Source organism: Diabrotica virgifera, chromosome 3 (genome assembly GCF_917563875.1).
Source record: "Diabrotica virgifera virgifera chromosome 3, PGI_DIABVI_V3a".
Classification (NCBI taxonomy): Eukaryota; Metazoa; Arthropoda; class Insecta; order Coleoptera; family Chrysomelidae; genus Diabrotica; species Diabrotica virgifera.
This window is the reverse complement of record NC_065445.1, coordinates 110,241,583-110,263,559: the sequence shown is the minus strand read 5'-3', so window position 1 is coordinate 110,263,559 and position 21,977 is coordinate 110,241,583. Positions and strand designations below refer to the sequence as shown.

General features: G+C 32.2%; 1 protein-coding gene across 1 annotated transcript in view; it reads right to left on the bottom strand.

The window, feature by feature from the left end:
* Window positions 1-1,010: 1,010 nt before the first annotated feature.
* LOC114332616 (BUB3-interacting and GLEBS motif-containing protein ZNF207) overlaps window positions 1,011-21,977 on the bottom strand; it is a 79,390-nt gene continuing 58,423 nt past the window's right edge. The window contains exon 7 of the mRNA XM_028282435.2: window positions 1,011-21,650. Within this exon, the coding sequence (XP_028138236.1) occupies window positions 21,565-21,650 (86 nt within the window). The 3' untranslated portion in view covers window positions 1,011-21,564. The remainder of the gene's footprint in view (window positions 21,651-21,977) is intronic.

Below are 21,977 nucleotides of genomic sequence, written 5' to 3'. Positions count from 1 at the left end.
CTTTAAAAGCTTATATTGTTTATACACTTTGGAATTATTTTCCATAAACCCTTGAGGGTTTTTGCCATCGCTGATTAATAATGACATTATTTTTTCTGAAAAACAAAATGGCGAATCCAACATGGCGGAAAGAAATTGAAAATATCAAACAGGAAAAATTTTTGTTAAGTTTGGTCGCTGATTACAAATCTAACATTACTTCTTTTTAAAACAAAATGGCGGATCCAATATGGCCGAAAGAAATTCGAAAATTGTATTTTAAACGAATATTTGTTTAAAATTTTATATTATAAGGGACTTTTGAAACTCAGATTACCAATAGGTACCTTTTCTTTAAGTACAATATTCAGAACCTATTCCTTATGTACAACCGCCCAGACATACTTAACAATCTCCAGAATCATATAATATGCATAATTTACCACTTTTATATTATAACAACTGCCAGCAATACAGAGGCAGTTATAGGCAGCTAAACCAAAGTGATTCTGTATCTTCCTAGCTGTTAATAAACATTAGTCGCAGAATTATGCAGAATTTTGTACTTTTTGAATGTATCTTTACAAAACTTTGATTATCTCAAGTATATTTTTACTATTTATTTATTAACAAATTTAAGGCATTTATTGTTACTAAATTTTAAGTTACCTTACATCTTACATTACTACATACTTAAAAAAGAAGAATCTGATTTACGGCGATAAAATTGATAAACAACCAAACGTTTTACGGCGTTTTCAATATACGCGTTCTTTTTCACTTTCTCTGCCGGCCAAAATAATCCCGGACATGGCTCACTTGTTCCTGAGCTATGAACCAGAATACATCCAGTCTGATCTTTATACCTGGGTATTAGGACTCTACGATAGTATAAGAAAACAACTGTAAACATGAAAATCCCTAGATAGGGACTTTTTTCGCCTCATGACCACGTTTTCAGCATTTGAAACCACTGTGCAACAATCTAATTAATATTAAGAGCAATAGGTAAAAATAAATAAAACTAACGATATTTTAAACGTGATTTTATTGATCAAACAAATTATTACATCAAAATCGTATAATAATAGAACTACTTCTGAATAAATACATATATTGCAGTGAATTACAGGGGTCCAGATCAAAAATAACTGACATTACATATATAAATTATCAGACTTAAACTTATTATAATATTAAAACATACTTCTAACATCATGAAACAAACAGTATCAATGTTTACTCTAAAGAAGGGCTGTATCTATGTTTTATTTTGAAGATCTAACGTTTTTTGGATGATTATTTTCTGACAGGAAAAAATAGAAAAGCAGGCACACGGCTATTTCTAAAGAAACTCCACTATTTTCTCTACTTATAGTGGATCATTAACATTATTTATAACCTACAAGTGAAGAGAGTTTAATAACAGATAGGGTGAATCGTTGTCAAGCAGGAAAGGCAGTAGATACCTTTACTTAGTCGAGTATTAAAGAAGCCTTCTATCTGTTCGAGCGATGTACGAAATGTAAAAAATATATGCACATTTGTTTAAAATGTTTTGGGCCTCACACCAAAATCGCAGTATATTATTTTTACTTGAAATATTCTTTTATTGTAAAGTAGAGTAAACACACGTGAAAATTATAATTACTGAGGCACACAAATGAACAATGGTGCGTAGAATTAACACATGATTAATGAATAATTGCGGCTCGAAAAGTCATAAGAGGTCATTCAGTAATTCAGCAAAACAATATAAGAAATAAAACAAACATAAACTAATAAAAACTTACGATGATGCTCTGTGAGAACAAGGGGCTTAAATGCAAGAATACTTACGATATCTCCTGGAAAAACTACAAAATCCTGCTCAGTTTTAGAAAGCTGTTTTACAATTTAATATTAGAAAATAAAACGGTACGAGTTATTTATATTAATCAACGAAAAAGTTAGAATAAAAAGCTCTGGAATTGATAAGATCTACAATATTTGTGATAAATTGAGGTTGATGTATGCGTCAAATGAATACTATGCAATTTTACTATTACTTTATTCCACGTTAAGAACGAAACGTTTGGCTTATGCAGATCAGTGTTGCCAAAACTATGAGGCACGTGTTGCTACTGATTGCCAATATACGATACATTCTCGATACGACAGAAGCGGCATCGGTGCGCTTCTATCGTCCATAAGATATACGTAGTCCTATCTACGCAACGTTCCGTTCTTAAAGTGAAACGCTCTATAGCAAGCTATTTCCGCTCACTAGTTCCTGAGATAATATACACATTGAACTTATTTTTTCTGTGCGGAGTATGGAGTTTTAATAATCTACAAGAGTGATCCTCGCTTTGAACGCGACTCGTTTGGGTCCACTTTAGATTTTATACATAGAGTAATACTGTTTAAATTAACTTCATAGAAAAAGTATTTTTAAAACGAAATAACTAATTTTCAGAAACGAGTCAAAATTTCGTGAAGTGATTTTCGTAAGAGGATTGTACAGATTTATTATATTATGTATTTTAAAATGTGTATTAATTAACATATGAAAGGTACAGGTAAAGAAGGAGCTATGTCAAAATAATAAGTTTCGAGAAAACCGGCTTTAAAGGTTAGCACTCTTCTTGGTGTTTATTATGGGAAAATAAAACGTGACAAATTATTTAATAATGTATTGGAGTGTTACCCGCTAGACAGTTAAATGTAACTAGCCAAAATACGAATGCACAAGATGTAAAAAAAATATTTTGTACAAAATTACAATTTTTACAGGGCAACAAGGTGTTTTGTCAAACAATGTTGAGTGTTTTATTGATCCTAGAAAAAAAAAAGAATTTTAGAGTCAATCCGTTTAAAGATGAGGTATCGGAAGGAAGCATTGTGAAGAAGAGCATCTTGTTCTTGTTGCCTGGATCTTCGTTGTTTGATCGGCGGAGTCGTAACCAGACTACACAGATAATATTATATTCTGCTCATCAACTGAGTTAAGTAGGTTAAAAGTCTGAATGATTTTGTTCCGAGCATCTTCTAGTACACGCTCAAAACACTATAATCTCTTACAGCGATGGCATAGCCTAGGTGTAAAACTGACATCACTTTTTTCGCCGGGACCGTGCGGACTTACCACCTTCTTAGCCTGACTAGAGAAATTAAAATATGCTGTTATTCCTGACTGAACACGTTCCTAGCGGTGATCGGTTTATAGAATGGTAGTCTAGATCGCTGACTAACAGAGGGCACCAAAAACTCATTTTCTGAAAAAATTGACAGCACCTTCTTCGCCTGTACCCATCATATGCAAACTGTCAGTGAGTGGGGATTGATATTCTCAAGTGAGCAAAGAAAAGGTCAAATTGATTTTTCACATATTAGGATATGACCTGTAGAGCAGAGCGTGTTTGTTTTAGTGCCACATTAAGAAGTTTACTATATCAACCTTATTCAAAGGTTCTCTAACATATACAATTCGTTACGGAATAAATACATGCTCAAAAGGGTTCACTGATGAAGCTTTTAGTACTGTAGAAAAATAATACATTTTGTCAATTACAAAATTTGATTCCAAAAACGAAAAACCTGTCATATGAATATGTACCAAGATTTTTTAATCGGAAAAACAAATACATTTTAAAATAAATGTAAAAATATCTATTTACATTTCGTAAATCGTGTTAACGTATAGTTGTTAGAGGCAAGTAAATTCGTTAGATATTCAAAGAAAACCGTACGCCAGTCTCGATTGATATCTGACCATTTTTATAATAGTCAAAATTATTCGATCTGGTCCAACAGGTGAGATAACCTGTGATTGTTAAGCGGCGCAAGACCGAAAACAATCGCCTGTCTTAAGCGACGTTGTTCGACAGGGGATTGATGGCCCAACAGCAACATCACATCATTGCTGTGACCTGATACATCACCTGTGTTTACTTTATATTACGATGAGTAAATATCACAGTTAATACAGCAAAATAAATTACGGTACTTTCAAATTTTCCTAAAAAAAATGAAAATTTTAACGTCAAATTTTAACGTTACATACAAATATTTATCTTAATACGACGGTCATTCGTAAAAAAAAAGGTTCCCTATGCCACTGAGAAAAAATGCGACGTGCTGGGAGAAATCTGGCAACACTGCCTGACACATCAACTCTCCCTCTCTCTTACCCCACCACTTTCGCCACGCTGCATTGCTCAGTGTCGGCCTAGCAACCTTCGAAGATGGAGGTGCCGGTCGATGTTACCGCCAATGTGAAATTCATGCTGTGATACGTTTTTTAAATGCAAAATAGATTTCACCTATTGACATTCATCGTCAGTTGATCGAAGTTTATGGGTAAAAGTGCATATCTGTTCAACATGTTCGCAAATGATCGGAAAAGATCTGAGCTGAAGGACTACATGCGTGATTTTTATTCTTATGTTTGGTACACTTGGTAGTACAGGCCATGTGCAATGCAAGTAATTTTCGACAGCAGTTGATTCTGTCAATCGTTTGAAACATTTGAGGTGCGCGTGGTGTGCTTTGAAAATTAAATGGAGCATCGTGCAGTAGAATTTTTGATAAAAGAAGATTTAACAATGAGTTCGTTTATGTCTCGCAACTGTGCACGACCACTTGTGGCATTGGAACACCGCTGAATGAAATACATCGATATTAGAAGTTGATTTCTTTGAAATCAAAAATTGACCTTTTCAATAAACGGTCAATATCTTTTCATGCCATCCATGCAACTCAAAAAATTGCATATAATTAGATTTGACACAAATCTCCACATCATAAAAGAGCTATAAAATTATTACAATCACTGGCCATTCACCCATAAAATAGCAAGGAAATTAGATCGCCATGAATTCTAGAGATCGCAATGTCGATTCTTTGTAGTACACTAGCCCAAATTAGTGAAGAGACCAGAGTTCTGGATGCGCAGTGACAAAATTTGAAAAAATGGGGAAACTTCATTCTCTTTTATTTCACAGAGCAATTACATTCATATAATTTGTGGGCTACTTTTGTGCAGTGTAGTAATTATTTTTAATTTGAAAAAGGTGAATTGTACTAAAAATATTTGTCTAAATTCGACGTAAAAATCATCACTCCCTAATCATTGTCTGATCGTTATCGTAATATATAGCAGATACAGGGGGCTTCATCAATCCAACAGCTACATTGCTGTGACTGACATCGCCTGTCCTTTTCTACAAGACCCTTTCTAGGTGCAAAAATCAAATCGGTTGCTTTAAAGCGAAAATAATTGGAATTTCATAGATACAAAATGTTCACCAAATGTTAGCGTGATACATTTAATAATTCGTGCAATTTGCCGTCAGCAGCAACTATAAAAACTACTTATAATTAAATAGTACAGTAGAAGAATACAAAATTAGTATCTGTTATGGAATACTCTATAATTAGTTTAAATACTATATTTTTTATGAAATGAACTATTTAGAAATGCTAATTTACAGCTCTTGTGTAAGAGAAAGCTTTGAACGATGTATCAAGAACCAAGTGAAAACCGTGGGAGGGTGTGAAATGGTTAGACAATTCAATTACTTGGGTCCGTCACCAACAGTGGATGACGTGAAGATGAATTATGTAGAAATATTTCAAATGTGGTTCTATTACAAAATGATGCATACCATGGACAACACATCGCACAAATAACTCAATACTAGTAAAATTTAACATCGACACTAGATTCATCACAATAATTATCAAACAGACTACGGCACTATCAACCAGACTACTGGACAAGGCAGAATAAGGGAAATATAACAAGAATGACAGTTGAAGGCAATGTATGTAGTTCTAAAAAAAATTAATAAATAAAGCACACACTGATTACCCTTCCTGGACACAAAACAACATACACAAGAGAGATGTGAGCGAACACAAATAATCAACCAAAGGGAAGGATCTGCATCATTAAGAAAGATAAAGGAGAGGAAAAGGGGGTGATACTGATGTGCCGCTTTTGTATTATATTTACACAATGCCTAAATGGTCAAAATAAGACCGAATAACAAGATATTTAGGTTACATCAATACTTGTAAACTGTTGGAAATTATCTAATCCAGCTAGTACTGTTTCTTTGAACAAAAAATTGTTTCAATACATAATCAAATTTTAAATGGTTACGAATATTTAAATTCAAACCCTTGGTATACATTTTCTGTAAACATTAAAACTACATGAACAATATAGATCAAAGTGGTTACCTTCGTACGGAGATGATGATGTTTTGAGATCGTTTAGGAATTTGTGAGGTTGAAATAGGGCTTTCATCGATTGACATTTGTTTCGAGCTCCTGTCATATGTTGTATAATTTATAGAAATAGAAGGCAGATTTCGAGCATGTACACTTTAGAAGACCAAAAATAAACATTTTTTCAAGATTTTTTTATCAGAACCGTTATTAAAAATGAACATAGAACTTTTTACATATTAATATCTAACTCTTAGAGAATACAAAAAATATATCTTTTTTCATTGATTAACGTACACTAATATTGTAGAGGCGGACATTGTCCGATGGCGGACAGTTAATCTCAGGATTGGGATTTCTGAAATAAAAAAATCGTAGGGCATTTGAAAAAGAAAGGTTTCTTACGTGACAATTTACCACCGTTAGTGAAAAATCCCGCAAAAAAAGATTTTACAGAAATTAAAAAAAAAAGTTTGAAAAAATCTCCCGTTTTTCATGGTTAAAAAAATTTATTTTTTGGTCAAGTTGTGATAAATTGTCAGGTAAAAAACCTTCCTTTTTCAAATACAGTTCGATTTTTTTGTTTCAGATATCCCAATCCTGAGATTAACTGTCCGCCATCATTTTTCGAGGCCTCGACTTTTGCGCCCTCTACAATATTAGTGTATGTGCATAAATGAAAAAAGATATATTTTTTGTACTCTATAAGAGTTAGATATTAATATGTAAAAAGTTTTATGTTCATTTTTAATAAAGGTTCTGTGAAAAAAGTTCTTGAAAAAAATTATTATTTTTGGTCTTCGAAAGTGTACTAGTACCATCAAATTTTGCTTGATTAAACTATATGCTCGAAATCTGCCTTTTATTCCTATACATTCCATATATTCGAGTATCCAACCTACTTCTATTTTGTATGTTGTGTAATTCGTGTATAATATTAATATACACGGATTATACGACATATGACAGAAGCTCGAAACAAATGACTGTGAATGAAAAGCTCTATAGATGACATTTTTAAATCATTATTAGCTGAAAAAATTATTTTATTTTACGATCTTTCTAAAAAGTAAAACCCATGTGACCCATGATATTGGGTTAATTTCCCATTTACTATAAATTTTATACTGATATAGAGATATTTTTTAGTTATTCTTATTTTTATTCTCATTAGTTTTGGACCAGATAACAGCGAAACTACGGGGAAACATTCCATGTTGCTTAATATATGCTGATGATGTCGTGTTAGTAGGAAATAACGAAGGAGACTTAGAACAAAAGCTGGAACAGTGGAGACAAGCTCTGGAGGAAAAAGGTTTAAAACTTAGTAGAATAAAAACATAGTATTTGGAATGTTCATTTTTAAAGATGGAGGTACTACAAATAAAATGGTATCTTTGGATGGTGAAATGATGTGAAAAGCAATAGTTTTAAGTACCTGGGATCGGTATTACAGAGTAATGGAGAAATAGATGGAGATGCATGCAGTAGAATTAGGGCTGGGTGGATGAAATGGAAGGAAGCGAGTGGTGTGTTGTGTGACAGAAAAATTCCAATGAAGCCGAAGGAAAAATTCTATAAAACAGCCATAAGACCGGCTATGATGTATGAAACTGAATGTTGCGCAGTGAAAAAGAATGAGGAATAACGAATGCATGTGGCGGAAATGAGAATGCTTAGATGGATGAGTGGAGTCACAAACAAGGATAAAATTAAAAATAGAGTATATTAGGGGAAGTTTAGGTGTGGCACCAATTGTGATTGGCCATGTTTAACGTCGAGACGTTAATCACCCAATACGAAGAATTGCTGAAGTGCAGACTACTGGAAGGATTAGGAGAGGAAGACCAAAGAAGACCTGGGGGAGGCGGTTAGGCAGGACATGTTGGTAAATGGGATTAATATTGATATGGCCCAAGATAGAATGGTGTGGAGAAATGCAATTAATAAGGCAAAGAGAATGATGATAGAGAAATTTTTTAGAGTTTCAAAAATTTTTCGAATTGTTAATTTATTTTTGTAAAATAAACGAAGATTTCATTATTATCTAAACCAAGAAGTAAAGAGGAAGTAGTGGAGTTGGTTAATGAACTATATGAAAATTGACAAAACTGTTTAAGCACTTTATTTATATACGTAGATTATACCCAGCAATTCTCAAAATTAATGTTAATGGTGCATTCAGGCTAGTGTTTAGAAAATATATTAGTATTTACAAAATACACATATTACTCATCTTTTTTTATTTAACCCATTAGCGCCGTGCGTTGCTTTAAAGCAACGGCAGACATGCCTGTATTTGGGAGGAGCTTGAAGTAATAAGACAGTCATAAAAGAGGTGTGACCTTGCAAATTCCATCAACCATAATCGCCCACACTCAGTTATGAGTATCTATTTGCGGTGTTAAGAACTGTTTGTTAGTTTGGTGCATTTGAAGTTGAGTATAATATTAGAACTTGAAAATAATGGACATTCGATTTGAGTAAGTACCATAATTTCGATATAAATGAAACTTATTATTTATATATCTTAAATTTGTGTTGATTATACTTCTAACAAAACATGTTTTAAATAATTTATATGAATTGATCAATAACTACTTGTCAGTGCCTGTTGTAACCCAGCCGTTGCCTTAAAACAACGCTAGGCGCTTGTACTACCTATATTTTAAATTTTATCATTTTTGTTTTAGACTAGGTTTTTCGCTTGTTCAATCCCTTAATATAATTTATAATGATGAACTAATAGATGGCGATATTTTTGTCGAACCTCCAGATACAAATGTAGACACTGACGAGGATTCAGGAGATGAAGATGGAGGAGGGTATGTAGTAATATATGTAGTAATCAAATCTTTTATAATAAAAACGTATGGCCTTAGTACTGTAATGTAATGTTAATACCTACCATTTTTAGGCTGGTAGATAACCTTTCATCCCGTCAATTACGCACCGGAGCAAAAATACGACTACCAAACAATGAAAGAATTGGTTTGAACGAAGATTATATACAGAATAAAGACATTCCTGGCCGTGACCATAATTTTGATTCTGAAGTGGTAAAAAATTGGATTTCAGATAGACTTCTTGAGCCTCGAAATCAACCTCAATGGCTGAAGTGAGCAGACTTGTAAGCACATATTTAGTGAAGTATAGTGTACTTAGTAAAGGAAGTGGAAGACCGTCGGCTTCCTTGACAGCATCTGTCGACAGCCGAGTATCGGATGACATTCGTTTTGACACCATCAATCATTTGATACAGTAGTACATTCCAGATGGGAAAAAGAGATGTGCGTCTAAAACATGTAAATCTATCTTTAGAACAATGTGTTTAAAATGTGATATTGGACTATGTACTTCTTGTTTTATACCGTTTCACTCTCGATAGTGTCAATTTTTATAATTAATCACACCAAATTACATTTTTTTATGAATAAATATCGATTTTTGTTTTATTGCCTACTTTACTGTATCCCAAATGCTTTATTTTTTTGGTTTATTATTTTCAACAAAAACTAGGTAGTGTAAGCGCCTAGCGTTGCTTTAAGGCAACACTTAATATCTCAGAAATGAAGTATCACAGAAAAAATATTTTGTGAAGTTTTTTATTATTTAAACACAGTTCATTAATAATATTGCAAAAAATAATACAAAATCAATAATTTATTAATCTCGGCGCTAATGGGTTAAACATAAATCGTCATCTTATAATATTAAAAAACACTAAAAAATAGTGCAACGAAATACAAAATGCAACAAACCAAAGAGATACGGTCAACTAACATCTAGATAAAAAAGGTGAACACAACAATTTATCAGTTACTTTCAATTATTTTGGCTAAAAGCATCCTCCCATTTGATTCGAACGATTCTCACTCAACTAAGGCAGTGTGTTTAAAGTAATTTGACTTTTATTTGACAATTACGTATAAAATACAAGCATAAAACTATTCCTACTTAATAAGGAAATGTTTTACACTTATTTGGGTTCTATATACAACAATAGTTACTACAGTTATTTTAAACACTCTGCAAAGATGAAAATGAGTACACAAACGGCCTGTATTAATATTACATACATTAAAAGTTCAATATTCTGTTCATGAATGTAACGATATCTGTTATATACTGTAGAAAATATTGGACATTACAGATCACTTATTGTATTGTTCTTTTACTTTGTTCTGTTTTTTGTTTGCTCGTTTTCCATTTTTAAAACATGTTAACATTTTTTGTCTAAAGATCCGTTGACGAATTATTCTCTAATAGAAATAAGACTCACATATCGTCCTTTGATCTATGGATGCATACATAAACACAAAGGCCTTAAATATCTGTAGTGTATACTCTACATCCATGTTTGTTACAAACCACATTTTCTAAACAAAATGTTTTAACTGCATTTTCGTAGAATATGGATATTATTCTGGAGTGCCTTTTTATACAAAAATCATAGTTGTATCATAATTATTCTGGTTATTATGGCGACCGTGAATTTTTAATGAACAATTTAATTGTTGCTAAATTTCTTTTTCCTAATTCGGCCGAGACTCGTTAGTCACTGGCCCTTGGTCATAAGACTTTTCTACCATACCTTGTTTTTTTTTTCCTTAAACTCTAGTAAGTTCTGTGGAATCAACGAAGGCTAACAGTTTTCTTATTCGTAGTTTTAGGATCTCATCTGGTTCAAACCTCAGTTGCCTTACATCAGGTAGCACACTTCGATGTCATAGTATGTATATGGCAGTCTCTTCTTCCATTTCTCACCTTCTACACCATGGTTTATTCACCTTACCTAGTTTGTATAGGTGATTTCTTAAACGGCAATCTCCAGTCACCATTTCAGTGACCGTTTTGATCTCTCGTTTATTGAGGTTTATGAAGTGTTCGAGAGTTTTTTTATCAATATTCTTGATTATTTTTTTAGTCTGGACTTGCCCTTGAGTGGTTTTCCATTTCTTTTAATGATTCTTTATCAGCCATTTCTGAATTTCGTTTTTCGTAGCATTTTTAGTGATGCCACAGAAAGGTTCTGGACTCTGGACCTTCAAAAATTTCTCTCGAGCCTTGTTGCTAAACTATTTGTTAGATTGTCGCCGGCTTGTGAAAATATAAGCTACTACAAAAAAGCTTTATGTCACCAGGCTATTTAATTATTGATAAATAATTACTGCCCTAAAATTTTAGTTGAATATTAAAGATTTTATTGGGAAAACTCGGATTTTTCGAGAAAAATTTTCGTTGAAGGAAATCGGAAAAAAATATCTCTGTGCAGAATTAAATTACAGTGAATTTTTATTTCGGTGTTTTTGGTTTAAAGTTAAAATCTTCCGAGTTACAGAGCAATAATTGAAAAAAAAGAAGATTTCTGAGCACTGATTTGTTTATAAACAAAAAAAGCATACTTTTTGCACACTTTCTGTAGACTTTTCATACCTATATGATATATACTAATACATATATGCAATCTTAAGATTCGATTCTAGCAATAAAATAGCTAGTAAATAACGTTTCCTTGTTTTGTCCTAATTTGCTCAGAGTATATCCCGATCAGAAGGGATTACGGGTATGAGAAAAAAAATTTTTTACACATTTTTAGAAAGAACTTTTCCGCATTCATTATATTGATTTTATTAAGTTTGTATCAAAGATATTAAACTTTTAACCAGCAGGCCGTTTATATACGTCATTTCACTCTTTTTGAGAATTTATATCCCGATCACCATGATTTATAAAAGGAATAATAAAATAGGCGTACCTTTTTCACATCTCACAATTTTCTACGAGGACTTCACATACTTTCGATATAATAGTTTACTAAATAGGTATTCTAAGACCTACCTTCGCTGGATTATACAATATGATCTTTCCATAAATGTATATTTAGGTTGATTACATACAGTTAATAATTTTTTTTGAAAGTACTTGCGGTGTATTGTTTTCAACATAGTTTAATTCTGGTAATGAATTGATAATAATTAAAGATAATTGAAGTGTTTTAAGCAATAATTGATGAGACAATATTGTATACTACTAGTTAGTCAGAATGATCTGAATAATTAAAATATTATTTCTGGTAGATGACTTTTATTTTCAACTTTTTACTGAGCATTACCCACTAATATACATATTTCTATCCAAAGCATTAACGGATAACAAATGGCTTAAAATTCTATTGGATTATAAGAAGTAGATTAAATCTTATTTATCGATAGCTCAGTGTACTAATATACTCTGATGTATAAAGTAACGCCACACTAGCAGACGGACACATTGAGCAAATACAGTCCTGGACCTTCACTTGTTACACTGTTTACTTTCATGCCGAGAGGTAAACAGATCGATTCTACGTAGAAAAAGTCTCTTGACGTAAAAGAAGTATTAAGTGGGAGAATATTCGAGATGTCATTGAATAACCTAAAAATGTCTAGTGACGTCTAGAATGCCAGAAAATGTATACAGTGATGAGCACACTAATAACCGGCAAAATAACGCAAAAGATGGAAAACATAATACAATGCGAAACAAAAAGAGATGAAACTAATGGAGGTAGAAATTATCGTTATAAACGTAAAAATTAACATTACATTACATAGTTTCCCACCTTTAGACGTCTGTGACAGGAGTATTTTATAAAATTCTACTGTAACAGTGACAGTTGTCATACTCCTCTGATACGTCTAAAGGTGGAAAACTATGTAATGTAAGCATGAAGTGGAAGGAAGTGAGTGGCGTGTTGTGTGACAGAAAAATTCCAATAAAGCTGAAGGGAAAATTCTATAAAACAGCCATAAGATCGGCTATGTTGTACGGAACTGAATGTTGGGCAGTGAAAAAGAAAGATTAACAGCGAATGCATGTAGCGAATGCATGAGAATGCTTAGGTGGATGAGTGGAGTGACAAAAAAGGATAAAATTAAAAAATGAGTATATTAGGGGATGTCTAGGTGTGGCACCCATTGATGTCAAGATGAGAGAGCACAGGTAAGATGGTTTGGTCATGTTCAATGTCGAGACGTTAATCACCCAATACAAAGAATTTCTGAAGTGCAGATTCATGGAAGGAGTAGACGAGGAAGTCCAAAGAAGACCTGGGGGGAGACGATTAGGCAGGATATGTTGGTAAAGGGGATTATTATTGATATGACCCAAGATAGAATTGTGTGGAGAAATGCAATTAGGGAAGCCGACCCCGCATAGGGATGAGGCAAAGAGAATGATGATGATGTTTTAAGGTTGTAAAAGTTATAAAATACATGACCTAAATGACATGACGGTCACATGACATGATAGACATAAGAGTCACATGTAAGAATGGGCCGGATTAGCCCATAATCCTAGGAATTACATAGTTACCCGTGTGTCTACTAGCGTGGCGCTTACTGTATAGTTTGTATGTATAAATTCGAATGCTCTATGTCTAAACTTCTCGATCGGCGATATGAAATAATTCGAAATCTTGGACTAAATAATTTATTGGTAGCTTCAAAATGACTTAACATACTTGAAGAGGCAAATATTCTGATTAGACTGGATACTAAAAAGAGTTCAACCCCAATCCATAAGCTCACCCCAAGAGTTTAACTTCAATTATTGCCACAGAATTAAGCAATATCCCGTTAATAAATACATAAATAAATAAATAAATAAATATTATAGACGGTGTCTAAGAGAACATATTAGAAATAATGAAATGAATAATGATTGGTACCATGCGGACGGATTATATATTTGAACACGGATAGGTTTTCAAATCAATGCGCACCTAAGGGGCGGAGCTTGCTACAAACACCGTTAGAATCTATGCAAAGTACGAAGTGATATAGAGTCCCTCTGTCTTGGTGACGCTCCTTCATTGATCCCTATTGGAAGGTGTTAGACACTAGAAATAAAAATGTATATGTACTTATAAATGCACATTAGATGCACGTAGCTTGAATAGGATCTTGAAGGTAAGGCTCCAAATAACGTTTAAAAGGATGTAGATTCAATTCTCAGATTCAGAGAAAAACAGATTTTCGATGGAAAAATTCAAGTTCAATTTTAATAAAGGTTGTTTTTATTTTGATAACAACGCGAACTTGGCGGCAACCTTCCAAAATACATTCCAAAATAAAGCTCAGACTTCATAAAAGCCCTGAAGATGAGAGCAGCAGAATCGCAGGGTTCAAAAAAAAATGTTTCACGATATTATCAATCCTAATAATTAAACATCGATGGTTCATATTTGGAGAATATGACTAAATGGAATGAAATAAATGTTTTACCATATTCGTCTATAAATAAATTGAAAATAAAAGTGGCTTGACATTTTATGAACAAACGTTTATTGAAATTGAATACAATTCACCGTCTTTTTTTAAAAGGTCAATCGCCCTATACATATAACTACAATTATTTACAAAAAGCCTTAAAAGATAGTGTTCATTTAACCATATAATTAGAATTTAAAACAATTTTGCGGATGACCTTCCAAAACCAATTAATTTACAGAGATAGATTCCGCTAGGTTGCTTACCTTTGAAGAATAGAAATCATCAATTTAATAATATTAATAAAGTTTGTACGAACCTGCCAATTTGGGAAAACGATTTTAAAATATGACTATCAATTTTTTACTTTCACATAGACATACTTTCACATTTATCTTATAGATATCAAAAAAACATGACGAGTAAAATTTTTTCGCTGTAATATTTTCGTTAGTCAAGCGCACCATAGGAAACGCAAAGAGAAATTGAGACTATCAGTACAAAAGTGGCGTAACCCACAATTTTACCAAAACGCTTTTATTACATTAAAGTTATCCCTTAGTTAAGTACTTTCAGATGCAAAGTGGCTCAAGCATTGGTTGCTCACTACACTCTGTATCTGAAAATACTTATATAAGGGTTAATTTTAATGTAATAAAAGCGTTTTGACAAAATTGTGGGTTGTGGGTTACACCACTTTTGCACCGATAGCCTCAATTATAAAGTTTTGAATTCCTTGTACCTTAATTATTTTATACCAGAAGTTATTAGATATTTTGTACAGACTGAAATGTCTTTGAAATAATTGTTCAAATTGTTCTATATATTACGTAAATTCAAAAATTACAAAAATAAAAGAATAGAAGATAAGACACCATAAGAAGAATAGATACGAATACCAAAAGTAATGATTACTAATTACTATACAGTCGTATCAGAGCGAGTACCTATTTTGATTTTGAGTATTGTATCTACTCGGTTGATATCGGAGTCGGACCGGTATTCCACAAGTGTTCGGTATCAAGTACAGTTAACTAAAATTTTATCTATGAAAGGCGAAGCCTATGAAGAGTTTCACAGGATTACAGGGCGCTGAGAAGTAGCTGGAAACAGAGGGAGGTATATTATTTAACAAAGCATGCACCCAGAAACAGATGTCAGTACGATTTGTCGAGGTAGATAATTCACAGAATTTCACAGATGTTAGTTCTTTTGAAAATAAAAATGCAACAACACATTAGATTTTAATAATAAATACACACTATTCTTATCAGGCCTAGAAAAAAATAGCTTAGATTGACCGGAAAATATGTAAAAATGATAATATTTCTAGACTATGATCATCAACTTTAATTTTACATGTAGGTATGGCATTGTTTTTATTAGACCAGGGCATTTAACACTAAAAACACATAAATCTATTTTTAAATATAGTAGGTACATAGAGACTTGCAACTTTTTGCATTGTATTTAGGATTAGGATGACGCCTGGAAAAAAGTCTACAATAAAAAAATAGGTGGAAATGCATTATTACATTTTAAAGTGTATAAAACGCATCGAAAAATGCTTAAACATGTTAAAATCAGTATATTAAGGGCCAGATTTTCTTATTTCGGGGTATTTGGGGTCACTGAACACGAATTTGCAATCAGAACCGACCTCCGAAGCACCTGGGTGCCCAGGGTTACTGCTAAGGTACGTCATCTTAGTTTCGAGGGTCTGTTTTTGGCACTTAATTGATGAAAACAGATTACTCGAGATTACTGATATTTTGGAGCAGCAATGACAGAACAATTACATATCATTTAATTTCTATCCATTAAATAGATCGATGAAGGTCGCTATATCGTATCTTATACTTTGACTAAAATTAAAGACCTTGGAGTTATATTTGATCACAAACTCACTTTTGTTGAACATGTTAATGTAAAGGTTAGAGAAGCACTTAAATCTTATGGATTTATAATTAGAAATAGTCGAAATCTCACTAATACTAAGGCCATTAAATTACTGTTTTACACTTTTGTACGCTGTAAACTGGAATATGCCTCTATCATTTGGTCACCGTTTTATGATGTACACATCCAAATTATAGAACGGGTTCAGCGTAAATTTTTAAAATTTTTGTTTTATAAAATTAATGGTATATATCCTACGAGGGGTATCAGCAATAATGAGTTATGTAGCGGTTTGGACGTAGTGTCATTAGAATCTAGACGAATTAATGCCTCCCTGGTATTCCTGTACAAGCTACTACATAATCTCATTGACAGCCCTGATATCCTTCGACAAATAAATTTTAACGTTCCGTCTTATCCAGTAAGAAATTCGATTACGTTCAGAAATACACAAGCTAGAACTAACCTTATGTTAAATTCTCCTCTATTCGTCATGTGCAGCTATTATAATGCCTTAAGTATTTACTGCGATATATTTAACTGCAGTTTAAAGCAACTGATTTCTATGACCAAGATCTACCTAGGTGATTAATAATTTATTTCTTTAGATTCAAATTTAGTTTTGTAAAATTTTTGTTATTATCGATACCTATGAATTACTAATATTTTATTTAATTTTTTATTTATGTAATATTTTGTCCTGTAAATGGATTCTGTTGGACAATAAACGCTATTATTATTATTATTATTATTATTATACTTATACGAAATACTGAGAAATGCGATTCTCGATATGATTACCGGTACTCAAATACAAGAGTAATCATAGTAATCAAGTATCCTATTAATACTAATACAAAATATGTACTGAGAAATCCGATTCTCGATATGATTACCGGTACTCAAATACAAAAGTAATCAAAGTAACGAATACTTAAAATGATTACTTTATACAAAAGTAACGATTTGTAACGAATACTCTAAAGTAACTATAATCAACATCACTAATACAAGGAAGGTAAAAGGGCCAGTGCTACGCTTCAACCGCCTATTATTACCCCTGATTTTACCCAAGGAACTGAGGCTGATTTTATTCAGGCTAAGTCGACCTGGGGCCTACAGATGTTCTCGTCGGCGATGGGATTCGATCCCCGGCTTACCTGAGTGTAAGTAAGACATCCTACCGCCTGAGTATCAGGCCCGCCAAATAATTAAGTAAATAGGAATTTAACATGTCCGAATTTCTCTCTGCGTTTATGGCGTATTCCACGATCTACCACTGTGTAGGTATATTTCATCATGAAAATCAAATCTTAATTTTCATGTCCTATTTTTAGAACTTCAAATTATCAATGTTTCACATTTTCAAATTGTTTTCCCAAAACATCCACCAATTTAACTTGTTTGAAGAGAAACGTTAAATGTCTGATATAAACTAGACAAACCTTTTGATAAGAACAATTCCAATGAAATCAAAAATAAAAATAAAATGTTACATACCGTTTCGGCAGGTATTTTGTATCGTGATTGTACTTTTTCAACACCTGTCAAAATAAAATAATCATAAATACGAAAAGCCACGGAAATTAACCAAACTCTCCCTGTCCATGCAAAATTAGTAAAAAAAATTGTATTAAAATGTGTCTTGGTAAAGAAAACGGAAAAGAATAGAGGTTGTTAGACTACTAAGGTAGTTTTCGTTCATTTTTATTCATTTTTCCAAAATTATACAGCAAATATACTAGAATAGTTTATACCAAACAACAGAACAGTCTTTACACATATGTAAATATGACCAATTCATATTACTGAATTAATGCAAGTATTTTTCAAAAATATTCACTTCCAACGATCAGTGAATTAAATTACATAATAGATTTTTTGTTTTTTGTTTATTAATTCGATACTATACAAATGTTAGTCATTCTTTTTCTTTCTTTTCGAAACATCATTCTGAATAATAAATTTTTCTATATAGTTAATAAAATTTATAATAGGTATATTTTTATTAAAATCCCAGGGCTACACCACAGAACGTTTTCGGAATAACTATTCCATCATCAGTGCTTTTTACCTGAAATAAGTATAACCGTTTTAATGAAAGCAAACAAAGGTTAAATTTTGTTAAATTTAAAGGCTTTTCACCAACATATCTTGGTGGCTCAAGCATGTTTTTAACCTGTACCGGGAGTCCCAATAAGAATGGCTCTCGGCTATATCTCAGGAACCGTTTATAGTACAGCTTTGGGAAAAAAATTTATAACAGAAGTTGCCTCGGGAAAAGCCTGGAAATTATTTTCATAATTATAAGCCCACCGCTAGAGGGCGTAACTGAATATCAAAAATTAAAAAAATCAAAATTTTACAAAATTTACCCAATGAAAGGGCACTGGAAATCCGATCATCGTATTCTTTATAAAATCCTGCGCATATTTTATTTCGCAAGTTTAAGTCTATCTTTTCAAATAAGAGGTGAGGGTGAGTGGGAACCTTGTTATGAAAAAATGGCTGTAAGTCGGGATCTGCTAAATCGATTTTTGCAAACTTGATCTCGTTGAAAACAGATCTTTTTCGTCAATGTAAGAGTTATAATTACGAAACAGCCTAATAAGTAATATACCAGCTAGGGGGCGCTATTTTATGTTTTTCGGAAATCTAGTTTTCTTTAGAAAATATTAAATACAAATATACATTTTTAATCCTGTATTACAAAATTAGACCAAATTAGCAACAAAATAGCGAAAACCGCATGTCAATACCTTTTTTTATCTCGAGATATCTTAAGAAACGTGTTAATTTTTAAACATAGCTGATGATGTCTCCTGTAAACGAAGTTACGGAAACCAAAGTGGAAACAAGTAGTGTGCTGTGGAAAAAATTAGAGCGTGGCGGAATGCCGACAGAAGTGAATACTTATTATAGATTCGATTATATTCGTTTGATTCAATTCGATTCCATTCGATTAGATTTAATTTTATTTAATGTATATTATGCCTATAATTTAATATAGATATATCATATATACCTAATTTAATACATAATATTATATACTAGTGATTTTACCAGTTAAAATTAGGATTAGTAAGATATAAAGGTACATAAAGCTTTAAATTATTTTTCTTAATAAAGTAACCGATATTTTTTAATTTTAAAATTTAATTACTGATGAAGTATAGTAAATACTTCGTGTAAATTTTAATCGTAAATAATGCATGGAAGAGTTCATTTATTATTAGATACTCTCATTAAAGGCGAGGCCGTTATGCAAAAGTGACCTTTTTAAATTTGTTGATTGTATTATTCCTTTCAACCTACTTATCCTCAAATTGTATTTTTAAACATCTTATTTATTTTATATAATACATAATAATTAAATTCACTATCAAATTTGAAGTAAAACTTCTTTTGAAAGTTTGTTAATTCTAAAATTAACGGGTAAAATCACTAGTACAGTTTGTCAAACGTAGCAAAAAGTTTAAAAATTTCGGCGATTGTAAGATTTTTAAACTACGTTTGACAAACCATAATATATTATGTATTAAATTGGGTATATTTTAAATATATTAAATTATAAGCATAATTATAATAAATAAAATTAAATCCAATCGAATGGAATCGAATTGAATCGAACCGAATATAATTGAATCTATGAGAAATATTCACTTCTGTCTTCCATAGCAAACTACCTGTTTTCACTTTGATTTCCTTAACTTCGTTTACAGGTGACATCAGTTTGTTTACAATTTATACGTTTCTTAAGATATCTCGAGATAGAAAATGGTATCGACATGCGATTCTGTTGCTAATTTGGTCTAATTTTGTAATATAGGGTTAAAAGTGCATACTTGTATTTAATATTTTCTAAAGAAAACTAGATTTCTGAAAAACATAAAATAGCGCCCCCTAGCTGGTATATTACTTATTAGGCTGTTTCGTAATTATAACTCTTACATTGACGAAAAAGATCTGTTTTTTCATAACAAGGTTCCCACTCACCCCCACCTCTTATTTGCAAAGGTAGAGTTACACTTGTGAACTCAAATATTCGCAGAATTTTGCGAAGAATACCATGATCGTATTTTCAGTGCCCTTTCATTATGTAAATTTTGTAAAATTTTGATTTTTAAATTTTTGATATTCAATTACGCCCTCTAGCGGTGGACTTACAATTATGAAAATAATTTTCAGGCTTTTCTCGAGGCAACTTTTGTTATAAAATTTTTTCCCAAAGCTGTAATATAAACATAAACGGTTCCTGAGATATGGCCGAGAGCCATTCTTATTGGGACAACCGGTACGTATAACCAACTGATCATTTTTAACCTTAGTCAAAATGTAACCTTCGTTTGCTTTCGTTAAAACGTTTATACTTATTTCAGGTAAAAAGCACTGATGATGGAATTACTCCGCAAACGTTTTGTGATATAGCCCTTTAACCTTCCGATGACCAACCTTTTTTGTTACACGGATGACCAAGGGGGGGAAATGACCCCAGGTCAAAAATGACAATTAACAAAAAAATGAAGTTTTTTTTATGGCATGGACTTTATGCCATTCAGCTAGTCACAACATAAGTATTAGTGTCATGTGTAGTGTGTATGTTGAGTAAGTGTCTTGTTACTTTGCAAAGTCGACGTCATTAGCGTAAAACTACTTGGAATTACACATAATAGATGGATTTTACTAAACATCAACTTCAGAATATATTTTTTATTCGTAAAATATAGGGAATTTTTTTTATTTCAAAATCTGAGGATATCTAGAATGATATTAAAGTCAAATACAAAAATAATGAGTTAAAAACTGAAAATACTTTTGAATTTATTAAAGAAAAACATACGCTGGGGTCACAATTTACCCCGCTTGGTCATCCGAAGGTTAAGGGATTTTACCTTTTTTAAAGGATTTTTTATTTTTTTGTGATTAATGGTCAGTCAGCCACAGGAATTTAATTGTCTTGTGGATTTTAATAAAACTTATGTTACTTATATTCTTTCGCCTTTCTGAGGATATTGAAACAAACATTGAATCGTCCTGGACGAAACTAACAGTTCTTACTCTTTGCCTGTTTTCTTCATCAGGAAAATTCGGGAGGATGAGGTCTCTAACATTTCTTTTTCGATAAAAAAAGAAAAATAAAAAAACATTTAAATCTTATCTTAAAAGGTGTGTAGACTTAATCTTAAACTTGTGGATGATAGACGAGGTACATCGGAGATCATCTGAAACGTGGCTGCATAAGCACTGGTCCCGTAGGGAACATATGGGCACCATACATCATTCCAGGCGGCATTCCGATCATACCTAAAGACAAAAATCATACTTACACTTCGAATTAAACTATATAAATACACTGAGTTTGGAATACTGTCATTTTTTTATTCCTTCTTTTTCCTATTTCAACAGAGAACCATAAAACAGAAATTCAAGTGATGTAAACAATTTGCTAAAATAGAAATTAGACTGTCTAACGTTGTCACATTTTAAAATGGTTTGAGTCTTATTAAATCAAACTTTGAACACAATATTTTTGCAATAGTATTTTTTTTACAATAGTGTTTTAATACACTGACAGTATTAGATGAAAGATTATGTCTTAATCAACGAATGGAGTTATTTCTTATCTCATCT